Genomic DNA, 16,475 nt, shown 5'->3' on the forward strand with positions numbered 1-16,475 from the left:
GATAGGCTATGGAACATTGCGGGTTTTGCGCAAGGATACAGAACTTCAAAGCTGTATCTGTAAATTTGAAAAGTTTCTTTGGGTTGCCTTCTCGTTTTGGTCTTTAGTTCAGCGAATATAACTTGAAAGAGTGGTAAAAATAGATCTAGTGGTATCTTTCAAAAGACAGTGATGTGTACCTCAAGATAAATATTTACAGTGCTGTACACAATGTGGATAAAGGATGCGCGCATTGGACTAGTTCAAAGTCATGATTTCGTTTTGGTGGTATGATGTCTCATTCAGTACATTTTAAAGACTTCAATGAATTCCAAAAATATAATCGTGTTAACTTCTGTGCCAAATGACTGAAATCTTTCAGATGCAAATGTTAGAAAATTGTTTAATTATATGTGTTGTACCACTAACAACCACAATATTTTGTTTTAGGTTGAATTTCAAGCCAGAAAATGAAAATTTCCATTCAGTTGATGGTGCTTTTATACATATCCACTGTTCACAGCCTGAAGATAGTGTCTAAACGAGGCTCAGGTAAGCAAGAAGTTTTCAGTTTTATTTTATTGTATTGCAACAGAATACTAATTGTAAGAACAGCCAGTGCTTTACTTTCGTGCAACCAGAGACCAGTTGTTTGAAACTGCAATAGCCTGCAGCAGTTTTGTTCCTGCACATAGCACTCCAGGAGTCTCTTAGCTGCATTAAGACTTGAAGTTAGAAGTAATTTTCTAACATTTGATAGAAAATATGAAGTTGAAACAGCTGTGAATCCATTTTTGTCACTTATTTTTAATTGTGCTTGGGCATAGGTTATCAATTTGTGTTTGTATCCTTGTGAGTTTTGAGATTTAGCAAGGGAAGAAACCAGTTGTGTAGTGAATAATGAATTGTTCGCAGTACAGTATTGGCATTATATATACAATTTGTAGGATGGTCTCTCTGACTTTTTTTGTCTTTAGGGAGTTGGTATGATTTTGTATGCAACTAGGGCAAATCTTTTGCAGGTCTCATTATGCTGATCAGAAGAGCTATTAATTCATAAAATGAACATGTTAAAGGGTAATGAGGATCTCATTAATATTTTCTTTGTCAACCTTTTAAGTGCTCCATGAGAAAACTAGAAATTAAACAGTGTAATTGTGTGACTGTTGAATTCATAAACACAAGAGGTCTTGCAGATGCTGGAAATGCAGAGCAACTCACACAAAATGCTGGAGGAACTCAGCCGTTCAGGCAGCATCTATGAAGATGAATGAACAGTCAACATTTCAGGCAGAGACTCTTCATCAGGTCTGGGAAGGAAGAGGGAAGATGCCTTTTGCCTTTTCCACTTTTTATCTTCCAGCTTCCTATTTCATCCTCCCCCGACCCCCACCACCTTCTAGTTTGTCCTCCTACCCCTTCTCCCACCTTCTTAGTCTGGCCTCTCCCCCCTTCCTTTCCATTCCTAAGAATTCAGTTCTTAGCATAGAATTTTGAAGGAGTGTACCAGAGTTATAAATTGTGCATACTTAGTGAGAAAGTGTGGATTATGATTTATATTCCATGTAACTTTCAAAGCATGGTTGATTGAAAGCAAGTGGCACAATGACCTACAATTCTTAACCCACGGCTTTGCATTAGGCAAATGTTTATTTTGGCTGTTGCATAATATAGAGATGTTAGTTGTTAATCTATACTTCAGGAATTACTGGGTCATTTTCAAGCCTTGCATTATCAGCAAGGCACATTTCTTGCTTGAAGCTTGTAATTGGAATCTCAGTGTATTTTGCCAGAAAGTTATATTGTAGTCAGTTTTTCAGTATATGCTTCAAGTGATTGAGTCTATCTTCTGATTAGAAAATTATCCTAATCAAACTGACAGTATGCCATGAGATTCTAATGCACAAAATAATATATTTAGGATTTGATTGTTTTATTTCAGCAAAACTTTTGCCTCATTTATTTAAAATGTTGTTGCTAAAATAAATTTTTAAAAAAACTTTAAGAGGTATACAAACAAAAATATCTGGGATTAAACAAATGTAAGCTCTTAGAAATAGTAAAGGCATTGTGCTGAATCTTGATGAAATAGTAATTCAGGTACATCTGACTATTGTAGCCAGCTCTGGGTGATGCATTTTAGGAAAGATGTTATAGGCCTGGTCTTGGAGAAGGTGCAGAAGAGATTTAATAAAAAGGAGGCGAGGGATGAGGAGCTTTAGTTTTGTGGATAGAGTGGAGGTTGGGATGATTATTGGAATTTGCAAGTGTTCTGAAAGCATTTAAAATGTTAAAACATTGTCAAAGTAGATAGAACATATTGCCATTAGCGGAAAGGTTATAAGACAAGTGATTCAGTATGGAAGTATTTGGCAAAACCAAAAATAATGGGAAAACATTTTTATATTGAGTTGTTAGGACCTAGAATCCATTGTCACAGGAAGTAGGCACAGGCACAGGTTTACTTGGGAAATGCATTAGTATCTGACAGGTCAGAGGGTCATAGAGAGCAGGGTCATAGAGAGCGTAGGTGAATGAGACTGGATTGGAAATATGTACTTTATGAGACAAGTACCCTTCATCCAAGCTGGCTACTTTGTTATTCTGTGAAGTTTGGAGCAAACTAGCTTTAAATGCCTTCTGTTCCCTTGCAAACATCTTTAATTTATTTTGGTATCATGTCTGTGCCAATAATTCTCCTTGATGATGCTGATGCAAGTAAGTTTTTCGTTGCACCTGTACATACATATACTTGTAAACTGGATCTTGAATCTGAGATAAGCTGGAGTGTGAAATATGCAAACAGTATACATGTTGCTATGTGCAATTTTTTAAAAAGTGTGTGCAGAATTTCCAAAAGAAGCAATATGCTATTTCTGCACTTAAATTGCTTTCATGTGTCCTGTCTCCATTTGTTTGATCACCAATTTATATTTCCAGATCAGAATTTCAGCTATCATTGGTTTGCCTGGAAAATGCCTGCTTTATTCATAACCATTGAATTATTGATTTGGAAATCTAGGAGAGAGTAACAAAAAAAATCAAATTATTTAAACATGGATTTAAAGTATTAAGAGGCATTATGTTAAATTCATAGCAAGAATTTTCAAAAGTTTTTGATTATGAGCAAATTGATCAAAATTAATTGCAGATTAGTTAATTCTACAATGGAAATATATTTTTGGAAATTATCAGGGTTAATCAGTTTATAAAATGTTTTGTTGTTAATCTGTTAGACTATAAAAGTCCCAGAGAGGATGTAGAAGTGAGTGGTTCCAGCGATGAGGGGTTTCATGTACAATGTATGACTGGAGGAGCTGGGATTGTCCTCAAACAATGACTGTGAAAGAGTTTGGAAAATTGGAAATAAAAAGCATTATTCTCATTAATAGGTGATTCAATGATCAGAGGACTCAGACTTAAAATTTTGGGGAAAAATTACAGGGGTACTGTATAAGAGGAAAAACCACGTGGTGATCATCTGTAATATACAACCTGCAACAGTGGCTGAAACAACTGTTCTGGCAATCTGAGAAATTATTTATAGGACTGTTGGGAACATTCAGAGAAATGGGACTGAAAATATTCTTCGATACTTTGCCTGCTTGAACTCGTTCAGCCTAATGGCCTTTCTCTTGGTGAAATTTATGAGAAGAACAATGAAAAGAGCAGATGTAGATACACTGCATTCTGAAAAAAAATACTCTACAAATTGTTAAAACTCTATCCTCGGGTCACACATGCAGCCATGACATAGTGTTCTTTCCATTTAACTGAAGTGAGTGAAGTTAGATTGGGAAACCCTAGAGAAATAAACCCATGTAAGAAGGTTAATAGATATTCTCGAATCTATCAATCATACTCTTTTGGCTTTTGTTTTGAATGGCTGAGTGGACTTCTTAAGTAATGGGTGCCCTTGGGATATTTGCATTTGAAACGGATTGATATTTCATGCTGAGCTGGCTATGTTGATGAAGTAAAAGACCTGACATTTGGTCAGATGTGCCCTTCTAACCAGTTAATAGTCAAGAATTGGATTAGCACAATCCTCAGTGGCAATATACTTTAATATTTTAATTACTTAATTACCATTTGTTTTTAATTAATAGAAAATGTGTGTTCTATACACCACACATGATGTAGTGCATTGTGGCATGTAATTACAAAGAATCTTTTGTTGCATTAAGGCTGCTTAAAAATGAGTTAGAAGTGGATGATAGTCAGTTTGGAATTCAAAAGTGATATTTGCTGTGAGCAAGAAGTAACTTTATTTCTGGAAAAATTTGCACGGTGTATCAGAAAAAGGAGAATTCCTTTATGCCAAGTTCTCCCATTACTGAAGTGCTCAAAATAAAAAAAAACTCAGTCTAATGAAAGTAAATTATGCTTCCCTTTCCCTCTCGAGGTCAGAGAATTATTCTTTAAATAATAGCCATTCCTTTCATGTGAATCTAGATGGTAAGTGTTGTCAGGTCATTAATCTCAAAGGATATAAACGTATAATCCTGTTCTTGCCAATAATCTGGAGATAGAGTTTATAACGCAGGACAAGCTTAATATCTAGGTTAAAGTGGAAGAAATTGTCATGATACAGGTATAGGATTTCATGATACTACATTCTGAAAGTTAAAGGCATGGGGATTAAGGTAGGAAGGAAAATAAGTACAAGTTCTTCATGAATTTGAAATTTGGGAACACAATATTAATTTTGGCACTTTAAGATTAATTCTCACTCGAAGCTGTTTTCTCACATAAAGTGAGATCCAAACATATGCAGTATTGATTGCAAATAAAGGTGGAGAAAAATTTGTTTTGGACAACTGGTTAAGTAATATTTGGCAAACTGATTGCACTTTTGAGCCCTTTGTATGCTAAGGGCTTTGGAGACAGGGACAGAGAATAACTAGTGTAGATGCAACTATGAAGGGAGCTTTCAAGATCATGAATGATTGTTAAATTGAATAAACTAATAATGAAAGATAATTTGCATCTGAGTTTGCTGCTGGGGGCAAAGCAGCAGTGTTTATTACTGGTTTTAAAAGAGCTCTCAGTAAAGTCTACCAATGCCAATGAAGTAGATTCCTACTCTCTGATGATGTTTGTTGATGTCATGTCTAGGGTCTAGCACAAATTTAATTATCACGCAGTCTAAGAAGCCAATTATTTTGAAGAATACTAAGAGACAACCAAATATCAAGTAAAATGAACTATATTTGATTACTCTTTTAAGCATTTTTCAGAATGCAAGTAAATATTTTGAAGTAATCTATGTTATTGAAAGTCCATAAAGAGAAAATCAGATGTTAATTATTCTGGCTGTCTAATATGGCATTAAAAGCTCAGCTACAAATCACGTAGCAAAATGGAACATATTGAATATTTTTTTCAACGGGTAGTTTCCTATCAGTTCATTGACCTCTGCATGTTAGTGACAGCATCCCACAGAGATGCAGTGATGGCAGCTTCTGGGTTTTCAGGAGAAACTATGCATATGCATACTCAAAGTAGATTGAAAATTTTTCTTTATTTTTGTTGTGTAATGATGTGCAAAAATAAATATACAAATTTAAATGATATTTCATTCAAATCTTAGCTGCAAGAAGTGCATTATTTCTATCTAAACATCACATTCTATGCTGCTTGCATTTCAATATTTATAAGATCATTTGTTGCAAATTAAAGTAGTGCAAGATATGGATAAGCTATAGAAAATAAGCTGCCGTGTAAGGTGAACCTCAGGCAATGAGTGGCAAAGTTAACTGTGCATGGGCCGCTGATGTCCCCATTCTGGTTAACCTTTCCAGGTGTCCAGAATTTGAAACTCCTTGTTTAATTAGAAGCAGAAAGCTGTGCATAAAATGACAGTTACATTCAAGTAAGTCGAATGAGACTCCAAATCAAACTGTATTGCATTATAGTAAAATGGCAAATTGGAAACGTATCAAGGCAAATTTGGATACAACTGATCGTTGAAATAGAGGACCAATGAAATAAATGAGGTCACACCAAACTGTGAAATGAAGTTGCCATGAAACTGTTTACTCCTGGCTTGTTTTGCCCTTTTATAACCTGAATTTTGCCACTGGGGATCTCCATTTACGGAACATAAATATAAAAAGCCTTATCCACCTTCCATAACATCTTTATTTAATACTGTAGAACGGCTATGTTATAGACGTGTACAGAATAAGATCATCATTTAGCTGTACATTTAGCATTCGAGAGGGGGTTGGGGTTTTAATGTTATTGCTCCTGCTTTTTTTCCTGTGTAGGTGATGTCTTGTTTTGCGAGGGATGCGTTTGGGGTTTGATGATCTATCTGCCATTTTCCCAACGGGTGATCTGTTTTTGTATGAGGGAGGGGTTGAAGGTTTGGGGTTGGCAAGATTTTGTTTCTTTTTTATGCAGTGGGGGTGGGGGTTGATTTCTTTCAACAACTTCAGTGGTTTTTCTTTGTTTGTTGCTATCTGGAGTAGATGAATCTCAGAGTTGTATTCTGCATACATACTTAGATAATAAAAGGAACCTTTGACCATCTATATTGCAGTCTTATGGAAACAGTAAAATAGATTTTAATTCACTTTGCATAGCCTACAGCAGACTATGTATTTTAATAGAATTGCACTATTTATTAAAGGCATATTGGGCACGTATCTCAGGAATTGATTTATACTCTTAAATTTAGCATCAGTACAATTTCAAACCCGCTTTTTCGCAATGCCGACTTGGTTTCCAAGCGAGGTGAAGTGTAAATTGCCCTTAAAGGAATTCCCTCTATGTAACCACAACTTTAGTTTGTACCATAATATTGGATTCAGCCTGCCTACATGTTTTAACACCACTGGTCCACTTCGCATTAGCACCACACTTCAAGGGTGAATGTCTCTTAAATTGGCTGAAGATTTTAATTCATTTGATTCTTAGATTAGTCTAGATTAAGAGGATGCTCAGTCCTTGTTTGTTATCATTTGGAAATCCATGCATCAAAAATGATACAATGTTCCTCCAGAAAGATATCACAGAAACACAAGACAAACCAAGACTAAAACTAACAAAACCACATAATTATAACATATAGTTACAACAGTGCAAAGCAATACCGTAATTTGATAAAGAGCAGACCATGGGCACGGTAAAAAAAGTCTCAAGTCTCAATAGCCCCATTACCTCCTGCAGACGGAAGCACCGCAAACTTGCCGATGCATTAGAAGCACCCGCCCGCAGCCGACTGTGAGTCTGTCCGAAAACTTTGAGACTCCGGCCAGCCCTCCGACATTGAGCACCGAGCACCATCTCTGCTGAGTGCTTTGGTCCCACCCCGGCTGCCGAGCAACAAGCAAAGCTGAGGACTCAGGGCCTTCCCCTCCGGAGATTCTGGATCACATAGTAGCAGTGGCAGCAAAACAGGCATTTCAGAAGTTTCACCAGATGATCCTCTGTTCTCTCACGTCTGTCTCCATCAAATCAGGATTGTGCACGGCATCCTACTTGACAGATGACAGATATCATTCACCGGAGTGGCCGCTGCGCGCTGCGTCGCGTTACCATCTTCTCCTCCCTCTTGCAGGGCCAATAGCTCTCATTCACCACTCACTTTTAGGCAACTCATGGTTTATGTTCCATTTGTTCAATGCATAGTCAATATTTATTTAATTATTAGAAATCGCACTCATTTTTATATCAGTTTAAAACTGTACAATAAAATATGTGTCCTGTGGAAACACAGAAACAAAACAGGCTTGAAATATAAAGTTTTGCATGTATGTTAGTTTTAGAGAAAGGAGGTACTAAACTCTTCTTTTAAAACTCCCATAGGAGGAGCCCCATTATCTAATGGGCATCCCCTCCCATTACAGGGCTTTTAAACTCCCTGTAAATTTGACAGATGTGGAGACTCCAATGTGTAACATTGTTAGGGGAACTGTAAAAGTGAAAAATGACAAAACGATTGTAAACTTATTACCATATGTACTGCCTCACAAGTTGCCCATTGAAGAATAAGAATGAACATTGCAAGATGTTAAAAATTAATAGGAGGTGTTACTTTAGAGTTCACTGGAGATTGTTACCAGTCATTCCAAGTGACTCTAAAACAGATGAATTGGAAGTCTGTATTAAAACATCTTATATTGTGGAAAATGTTAAATGACTGCTTATGAAAACCAACATTTATTTAGAGATACAGCACAGAATAAGTTCTTCCGGCTCTTTAAGTCACACCACACAGCAGCCCCTGATGTAACCCTAGCCTAATCACGGGACAATTTACACTGACGAATTAACCTACTAACTGGTACGTCTTTGGACTATAGGAGGAAACTGGAGCACTCAGAGAAATCCTACACCTTCTGCAGACAGGACATATTGACTCCTTGCCAATGCCCTAGGAATTGAACTCTAAACTCTGACGCGCCAAGCTGTAATAGCATTGCAGTAACTGCTATGCTACCGCGGCACCCATTCAAGCATCTTTAACAGGTCTATTAAGAAGGTCTATTCATGTTTAATTGGAAGGAGGGAAATTAAATACCAGGATTCAGCAGCAATTATTTCAATGAAATAGAAATTTTCACAGATTGCAATTAAAATTCCAAATTGTTGCACTACTTCATAATCTGATTCAAGCTGTTTCCCCAAATGTCACCCAATACCATTTGCATTACCCAGGGGATTCACAAGGAACATGTTTCACATGAACAATGAAACTGTGCGGAGCCAATTCTGGTCGAGGTTAAGTTTTGTCCATAATAGGAAAAAGTGTGCATTCAGCAATTCAATCAATGGAGTCGTGCGCCCATGATGAAATCTTTTCAGAGGAACAAAAGGAAATTTTCACGAATGGTCATGCTTTTCTGAAAAAGCACAAAACAAACATGTTTGAGGACTCACAGAAGCAGGACAATATCAGTGAACACTTTGTCTTGAAATCACAGATGGCTGATGAGAGAACGAAGGAAGAGATCACCATGTTTTGGAAATTCTCTGCACTGTATTCTCTCAATAAAGAAGTAAACTTTGGCAATGGAACTTGCATCCTGTTTGAATCCAAGATGCACACCAGCTTCTTGATTTCAATGTGCCATTTGATTTCACAAACTGTGGAACCAAACCTGCCTGAACTGCGGCCTATGGTTGTATCCAGGAGGGTGCTGAAAGCAATTAATTGGAATCCTCTTGTCTTTCAAGGATCATTAGTTATGTTGTTCAAGACTAGAGTTAACAGGTTGAAAGTATACATTGCATATTCTGACTAGATTAACAAATTTCCCAATTTTCATCTGAAATGAACTGAGATCCCATTTTAGTATTTGTGTAAGAACTCTGCTCACTTTAATTGGGCTGCTGGGCTGCTTAAAAAGTCTGAATCAATGGAGCAGTGACCCACATATATAGGTAAAGGGCTCTTTGCCCTGCTGAACTGATTCTTACTGTGTTCATTTTAGGACTAATAAATGGGTGTAATTTTGAATTTATTTTTCAAGAACTGAATAAAAACTACAAACATATAAATTGTATTTGCATGCTGGCTTTGATATTGAAGTGTCCCTGGAGCCTTATCAAACAAAGGCAAAACGCTGTATGATTCCAGGTCAGATATCCAAAAGCATTGCAAAAAGAAGAGGTTCTTATGTATATATTAAAAAAGAAAGTGAGTTAAAGATGAAGATGTTTAAAAAAAAGAACACCGGAGTTTATGCTCTTGGCAGCTGAAAGTATTCTGGTCAAAAATTGAACAATGGTTTAGTATATGGAGAAGGGGGTTTGACACTGTTCAAAATTTGGTAGAGCTAGGGGAGATTATGAGAAAATGCATGATAGAATCCACTGGGAGCATTTCCATAAGACCATAAGACATAGGAGCAGAATTAGGCCATCTGGCCCATCGAGTCTGCTCCACCATTCAATCATGGCTGATCTTTTTTTTAATCTCTTCTTTATCTCTTCTTCAACTCCAGTTCCCGGCCTTTTCCCCATAATCTTTGATGCCATATCCAATCAAGAACCTATAACTCTTTGCCCTAAATACACCCAACGATCTGGCCTCCACAGCTGCATGTGGCAGCAAATTCCAAAAATTCACCACCCTTTGGCTAAAGCAATTTCTCCAAATCTCTGTTTTGAAAGGGCACCCCTCTATCCTGAGGCTATGCCCTCTTGTCCTAGACTCTCTCACCATGGGAAACACCCTTTCCACATCTACTCTGGCTAGGCCTTTCAACATTCAAAAGGTTTCAATGAGATCCTCCCTCATCCTTCTGAATTCCAGCGAATACAGACCCAGAGCCATCAAACATTAAACAGAGATGAGAATTTGAAGAGATTTAGATATTAAGTTCTGAGGAAAAAATGTAGATTACAAAATTCTTTCATGATTTTATATCTGTCAAATTTAGTAATTAGTATAAATTACTGCACTTTTCCTATCCAAAGTTCTGGACAAGCACCAATCAATCTATGGAGCTTGTCACCGTTCACTGAGTATGGAGAAGTGAGGTTTGTGCTCCAGCTGGGAGAGAACCTGCTGGTTAATCTGGAATTTGAAACTTAAAGTAGTTCCTGATCTCATACACACCAGTGACCAATTACAAATCTGCTTTAGGTAACTTCCTTGAAATGTGTAAATTTCATATTAAATTAACCAACTGTTTCAAAGGTACTGATATAACTGTTAAAAATTGGTAACTTTACTGATAACCAACATCTGTTCAATGAGTTTGAAGCTACAAGAAATCCAAGAAAATTCCTGGTTGAATTTTGCTTCTTGCTCATCTCTTTGAGTTTACTGCTTTGAATTGTCAGGGCAAAATTCTGAGTATCCCCTGTGACCAAGTTATTAGAAGATTGATGCCAATAAGAGAGATAAGAGAGAGACAAATGGGGGAAACATTCAAAATGCTAATAAGAGAGAGACGAGGGGGATTAATGAAAAGGAGACACGGTTCCGAGTATTGTCAGAGACCGATTGCTTTGAACCTGAACTGTTTGAAGTTTGATGGACAGGCGATACCCCAGCAGTGGGATAAAAGGAACAGGTTCGCTAAGGCAAGGGACACACCACGACACCACGAGATAACGAGACCCTGGAAAAGCGGTGTGCCCCCACAAGTTGGTGAGAGTTTTGGAGGGCACAGGGTGAGAAGGTACGATCAGCGGGAACCTGGTGTGTGTGTCCACCCTTGCCTGGGTGCCGGGTTCACCGCAGAAGAATGATTGTATCCGGAACGGAGGGGTCACAGTCGGTGACCTCAGAAGACATTAAAAAGGGCTCGCGCCGAAAGCTAACTGCGAGGAATATCAAAGGTCTGTTGAATCCGATTTGAATATCAGCATTCGCTCTCTCTCTCTCTCCCCAACGGCACAACAGCGATTACTGCGAACTGAAACTGAACTGAACTCTGTGTCACTTGAGACTGATCATTTTACCCCTAGACTGCGATAGAGCTTGATTGATCCTATTATCCTAGTTCTGTGTACATGTGTGCTTATTCATTGCTAACCTGTTGCATTTATATCCTTACTATTAGAGTACTGTGTTACTTATTTCTTTAATAAAACTTTCTTAGTTCCAGTAATCCAGACTCCAACGAAGTGGTCCATTTCTGCTGGTTTGGCAACCCAGTTACAGGGTACGTAACACCCCTACAAGCACAAATCTGACTCTGTGCTGATATTGTATTGTCACCGTCCAGATATTTGGATCAGTTCGCAATGAAATGGTTAGAGTTCACTCCCAGAAGTTGTCTGTTTTTCAATAGCCAGCAGGCAGCTGGAATTCAAATTTCTTCTCACAGTTACTCAGTATATCCTGGAGAAGTGAATGACAAGCGTAAACAAAAATGAGACAAGTCATTAACCCTGCAACAGGATACAAATATAGTTGTGCACCTTGCATTATTTCATTTTGTTGATAACTGGTTCCATAAAGAATTTGATCAATAGTAGTTTGCATTTATCTAATAAATGTGCAGTCTTGTCCTTAGTTAAATATTCATCCAACATTTTAAGTGGGGTTAATCAGTATGGCATTAGTTACATTTGACAGGAGTTTATTCAGAAGATGGAAAATCTTACAGTTTTTATTTCCATGTCCTTAAGCATTTACCGTTATTGTGCTATAGTACAGTTCCTGTTAAGTAAGTGCAACAATCATTATAAAATAACAAGATCCCATGTAGAGCAATGCAATAAATGAACAATCTGCTTTGCTGGTGTTTGCTGAAGGATGAACATTAACCAGGACACTAGGAAAGCTCCATTGTTCTTCCAAGAATTAATGCCAAAGGATTTTTTTATGTCTGTATGAGTTTTAACATTTCAAAAGGAGACTAGTGCCTTTAATCATGTAGCAATCACTTACAACTGCCCTAAAATGTCAGTTTAGATTCTGATCAGAAGATCTTGTGCAAGCCTTGCATCAACGACGATCTGACTCTTAAGTTTGAGTGCAACTCTGATAGCAAACAGAAGGAAATGTTTTCCCCAAACTCAGAAGTCAGCTACATTATCCTTGTAAATTCATCATCTTGTGTTAATCGGTTAAAATTGTTTACTGATGAAAAATCTATGTTTGATTTGTATTTTATATGGTTTCCTTTGTGAAGCAGGTTTATTTCGCTAAAGTTTCATTTTAACTTGAAAAATGATGTTTTCCTACATTGTCACCTTGTCTTTTTAAACTTTTTTTTCCTCACTTCTGTACTTCCTACAGAATGACAATACCAATCTAGTCATAAACTATAGCTTGGAATGCCCCAAGATCATTAAAGGTGTTATAAATACAATTTTTTTAACCAATTTTTATCTAAAATGCAGCATAAATGAAAGATGCTATGCAAGAAATTGAACTTCCATTGAAAGTTTACAATAGATGCAGTGCTGAATTATAGACTGTCAATTAAGCTATATTAATTCATTACCTGTAAGTGTGATGATAAAAGTACAGGTGCTGCATTTGTATGACAATAACTTGCAATTTTTTTTCTTCCAGATCTTTAACATTAGATATCAATCCATTCTATAAATTCTTTCCACTCAATCTGTTTTGTTTATTCTCAGTGTCACTTACTTTGTTACCCTTGTAATTAAACTCAGTGATTATCTATTATCAACAAAGTATTTTTAAGATCCATCTGTCTTTATGCTGGCTGAAAACAACGCAGATAATAAGGCAGCAAAACAGCCACAAAGCTAACTCTACCAGTTGATACCATGGGAAAATGTTTCAATTTTTAAGGGCAGGCCTGTTTGTGATGTTGACTAAGGGACCTTTGACGCTGAAGGTCTTTATTCCTGCTTTCAAAACTGAAAATCTGAACAAATTAAATCTATTTGGTAGCTATTTCTAAAAAGCAATTATTGCCATAGAGTATCCTAACAATTGAGAGATTTGATGAAATAATTTATTAGAATAAACTTGATGTATATTGCTATAAAATAAATGTTTCATTATTAAGCTTTTTAGTGCTTGATACAGCATGATGTTTAAAAAAAAACAAAAGCTTTACTGAAGGATGGAACTGCTGTAGATGAAAGCATTTTGCATAGAGTTCTACCAAGTTTTAAAAAAAAGATTTCCAAACAAAATTCTTAACCTTTATTTAGTCAGTAACACCATTTATCCATCGACTGATTGTGAAGAGGTGACCCGTTTACACTTTATTGCAAAAGTACAGATATAAATATGTGGGACTGCATGTCTGAAGGAGATAAATTCAGATTACTAGTACAGTAGATTCCGGTTAATTGAGACAGTTCGGACCAGCTTATTTTAAGCCAATTAAGTGACTGTGCCAATTGGCCGAAGTTTCCACAAAATAGTTTAACAAAAACAAATTACCATTTAACTGAGTAACAAATTATGTATTTAAATGAAATACAGAACAAATTAGAATACTACAAATACTACCACAGTACTACAAAATTGTGTATTAGTTCCTAATAATTATTGACAAAGGAATTTATCCAGTGTCCACTGCCATGTTCTTTTAACTGTAAATGAACAAAATCAGCACAGACACCTAGTACAGATAATGGACTACCTTCATTGCCTTCCTGTATGAGGTAGTGTCTAAAATCACTGCTTTTTAATTTTGTGTTGGTTGGTCCAAATGAATGACTTAACACAAGCATACACAACTGACCCTATTGAAAAAATTTGCTCAAAGCACAGTGTATTGTCTAACAGCCACACAAATGCATGCGACTGATGCAAGTTAGAAACTGTTGCATCCTCCAAATCTTCACTTTCATTGTAACATTCAGAGTGATTGTTGATACCTTCAAATTCTTCATGGGTCCTAATCTACTGAAATAGTGAAATCGTTTCATTTTCACTCATGCCATTTCTTGCATCTTCAAGCTTGAATGCTTGAAACTGCAGTGAGCGAAACAGTTCTGAATTGTCTTACTGCTAATTCTTGCCAACAATCAGTGACAAAAATCACTGCTTTTAGAACACAAGCAGACACAACTGTTGCTATTTAAAAACTGTTCACTCTTCATGGTGTAGTGTCTAACAACCACACAAGTGCACGCGACAGACACTAGTTAGAAACTGTTTGGCAACAGTCTCCTGTCCCAGTTAGGAGGCATAGTGTCCCAAATAAATGAAGGAAATCCTCACTATTTCCTCAATTAGTTTATGTCATTTAATAGTTGTCCCAAATAAATGGCTGCCCTGATTAACCAATAGTGCAATTAACCAGAATCCACTGTACATCAATAGATTTTCAATTCATCTGATTTATGGGAAATTACGGAAATTTGACCAATTAATAGGCAACACCTTAACTGTTAGAATCCAAAGGACTGTGTGTTGTTGTAATTAAACCATGACCATGCTTATACAAAAGTAGTATGCAACCTTTATTGCAAGAGGGTCAGCATATGGTAGCCTTGAAAATCACCTTTGGTGAGGCATCATCTGGAAAACAGTTTTGTTGCTCTTAAGAAAAGATATAATTGTGCTAGAAGTGATGACTAGTTTGCACTAGGTGGGTTCCAGGGTTAAGAGATAGAAAATGTCTAAACTGTCTGGAGTTGAGAAGAGCAAAGCATAATTCCATTAAAAAATGTGTGTGACAGATGGCTTGGCAAATTGGATTCTAATAAATATTTTGGTTGGAAATTGTGGAGGAAGATATTGCGAGTTAAAGATTTTGATAGACAAAGGGTTAATATTGGCTTCTGAATATGGAAACCAGTTTGCAGTTTAGTTTGTGAGAGATATGGCCTTGGTTTTTAGCAGAGTCAAGTCTTGGAATAAAGACTTGCAGTTGCTTATCTTATAAGAATTGGCGTCAGGGATATGAGACAAAGGGTCTGTTAAATCAGAGTTGTATACCGGACTGAATTTTTAATTTTTGGCTATTTCTATAGGTATAGGCTATCACAAGAGAACTGCTTGTGAACCTAGCTTATCTTTTGTAATTCACAAGGTTAATCGTACAGCCTTTGCTTTTCAATCGATTTGTACAGATATAGAAGGAGCTGTACGCTCTGTATTATTTGGAGTTTGAAACCCACTGTTAGCAGTTCCATACCGCATGATAACGTGAATAAATTGTGGACATTGTGGACTTCAGGCATGCTAGGAGTCACACTCATGTCTTCATTTACATAACGGAGCTGTAGTGGAGCGTGTATCTAGCTTCAGATTCCTTGGTGTCCACGCTTCTGATGCTCTCACCTGGTCCCTGAACTCCTCCATCCTGATCAAAAAGGCACAACAGCACCTTAATTTCCTGCGGAGCAGCAAGAAAACTCACCTCTGTCTCAGGATACTGTTGGACTTTTACCGCTGTACCACTGAGAGCATACTCACCAACTGCATCTCAGTGTGGTATGGCAATTGTCCCGTATCGGACTGCAAAGCGCTCCAACGGATGGTGAAAACTGCCCAGAGGATTATGGGCACCCAGTTGCCCACCATAGAGAACATCTACCACAAGTGCTGCCTGGGCAGGATGAAAAGCATTATCAGGGATGCATCTCATGGACGTTTTACTCTCCTCCCATCCGGTAGGTGCTACAGGAGCCTCCGCTCCTGCACTAGCAGGCACAGGAAGAGCTTCTTCCTGAGGCTGTGACCCTGCTGAACCTCACATCACAGCGCTAAGCAGTATTGCATCCATACTGTACTGTTTCATTACTTTTACATTTGTATGCTGTAGCACTTACTTTTATTCGCAGTTATTTTGTAAATAATACTATTCTTTTGCACTTCTGGTTGGATGCTAATTGCATTTCATTGACTTTATATCTGTACTCAGCACAATGATAATAAAGTTGAATCTAATCTAATCTAAAATAAAGCTCCCTTTACTTTGAAGTCCATGTCTGACTTACTCGTGATTGACTTTAATCGAGTTTCCTTAGTAAATTAAATTCCCTAACAAAAATCTACATCGAGAAGTGATTCCTCATGATCAAAATACCTTTGCATTTTACTGAAATTAGGAGGAAATGCTGCTGTAGGGAATTGTATCAGAATTATC

At 37.1% G+C, this 16,475-nt stretch overlaps 1 protein-coding gene across 2 annotated transcripts in view; it reads left to right on the forward strand.

Moving 5' to 3' along the window:
• Positions 1–16,475, forward strand: part of LOC134348068 (interleukin-1 receptor accessory protein-like 1) — a 1,445,875-nt gene that overhangs the window by 119,281 nt on the left and 1,310,119 nt on the right. For both annotated transcript variants that reach the window (XM_063050887.1, XM_063050888.1), the window contains exon 2: positions 430–531. In XM_063050887.1, the coding sequence (XP_062906957.1) occupies positions 450–531 (82 nt within the window). In that variant the 5' untranslated portion in view covers positions 430–449. The remainder of the gene's footprint in view (positions 1–429; positions 532–16,475) is intronic.

This window comes from Mobula hypostoma, chromosome 6 (assembly GCF_963921235.1).
Source record: "Mobula hypostoma chromosome 6, sMobHyp1.1, whole genome shotgun sequence".
In the NCBI taxonomy this organism is placed as follows: Eukaryota; Metazoa; Chordata; class Chondrichthyes; order Myliobatiformes; family Myliobatidae; genus Mobula; species Mobula hypostoma.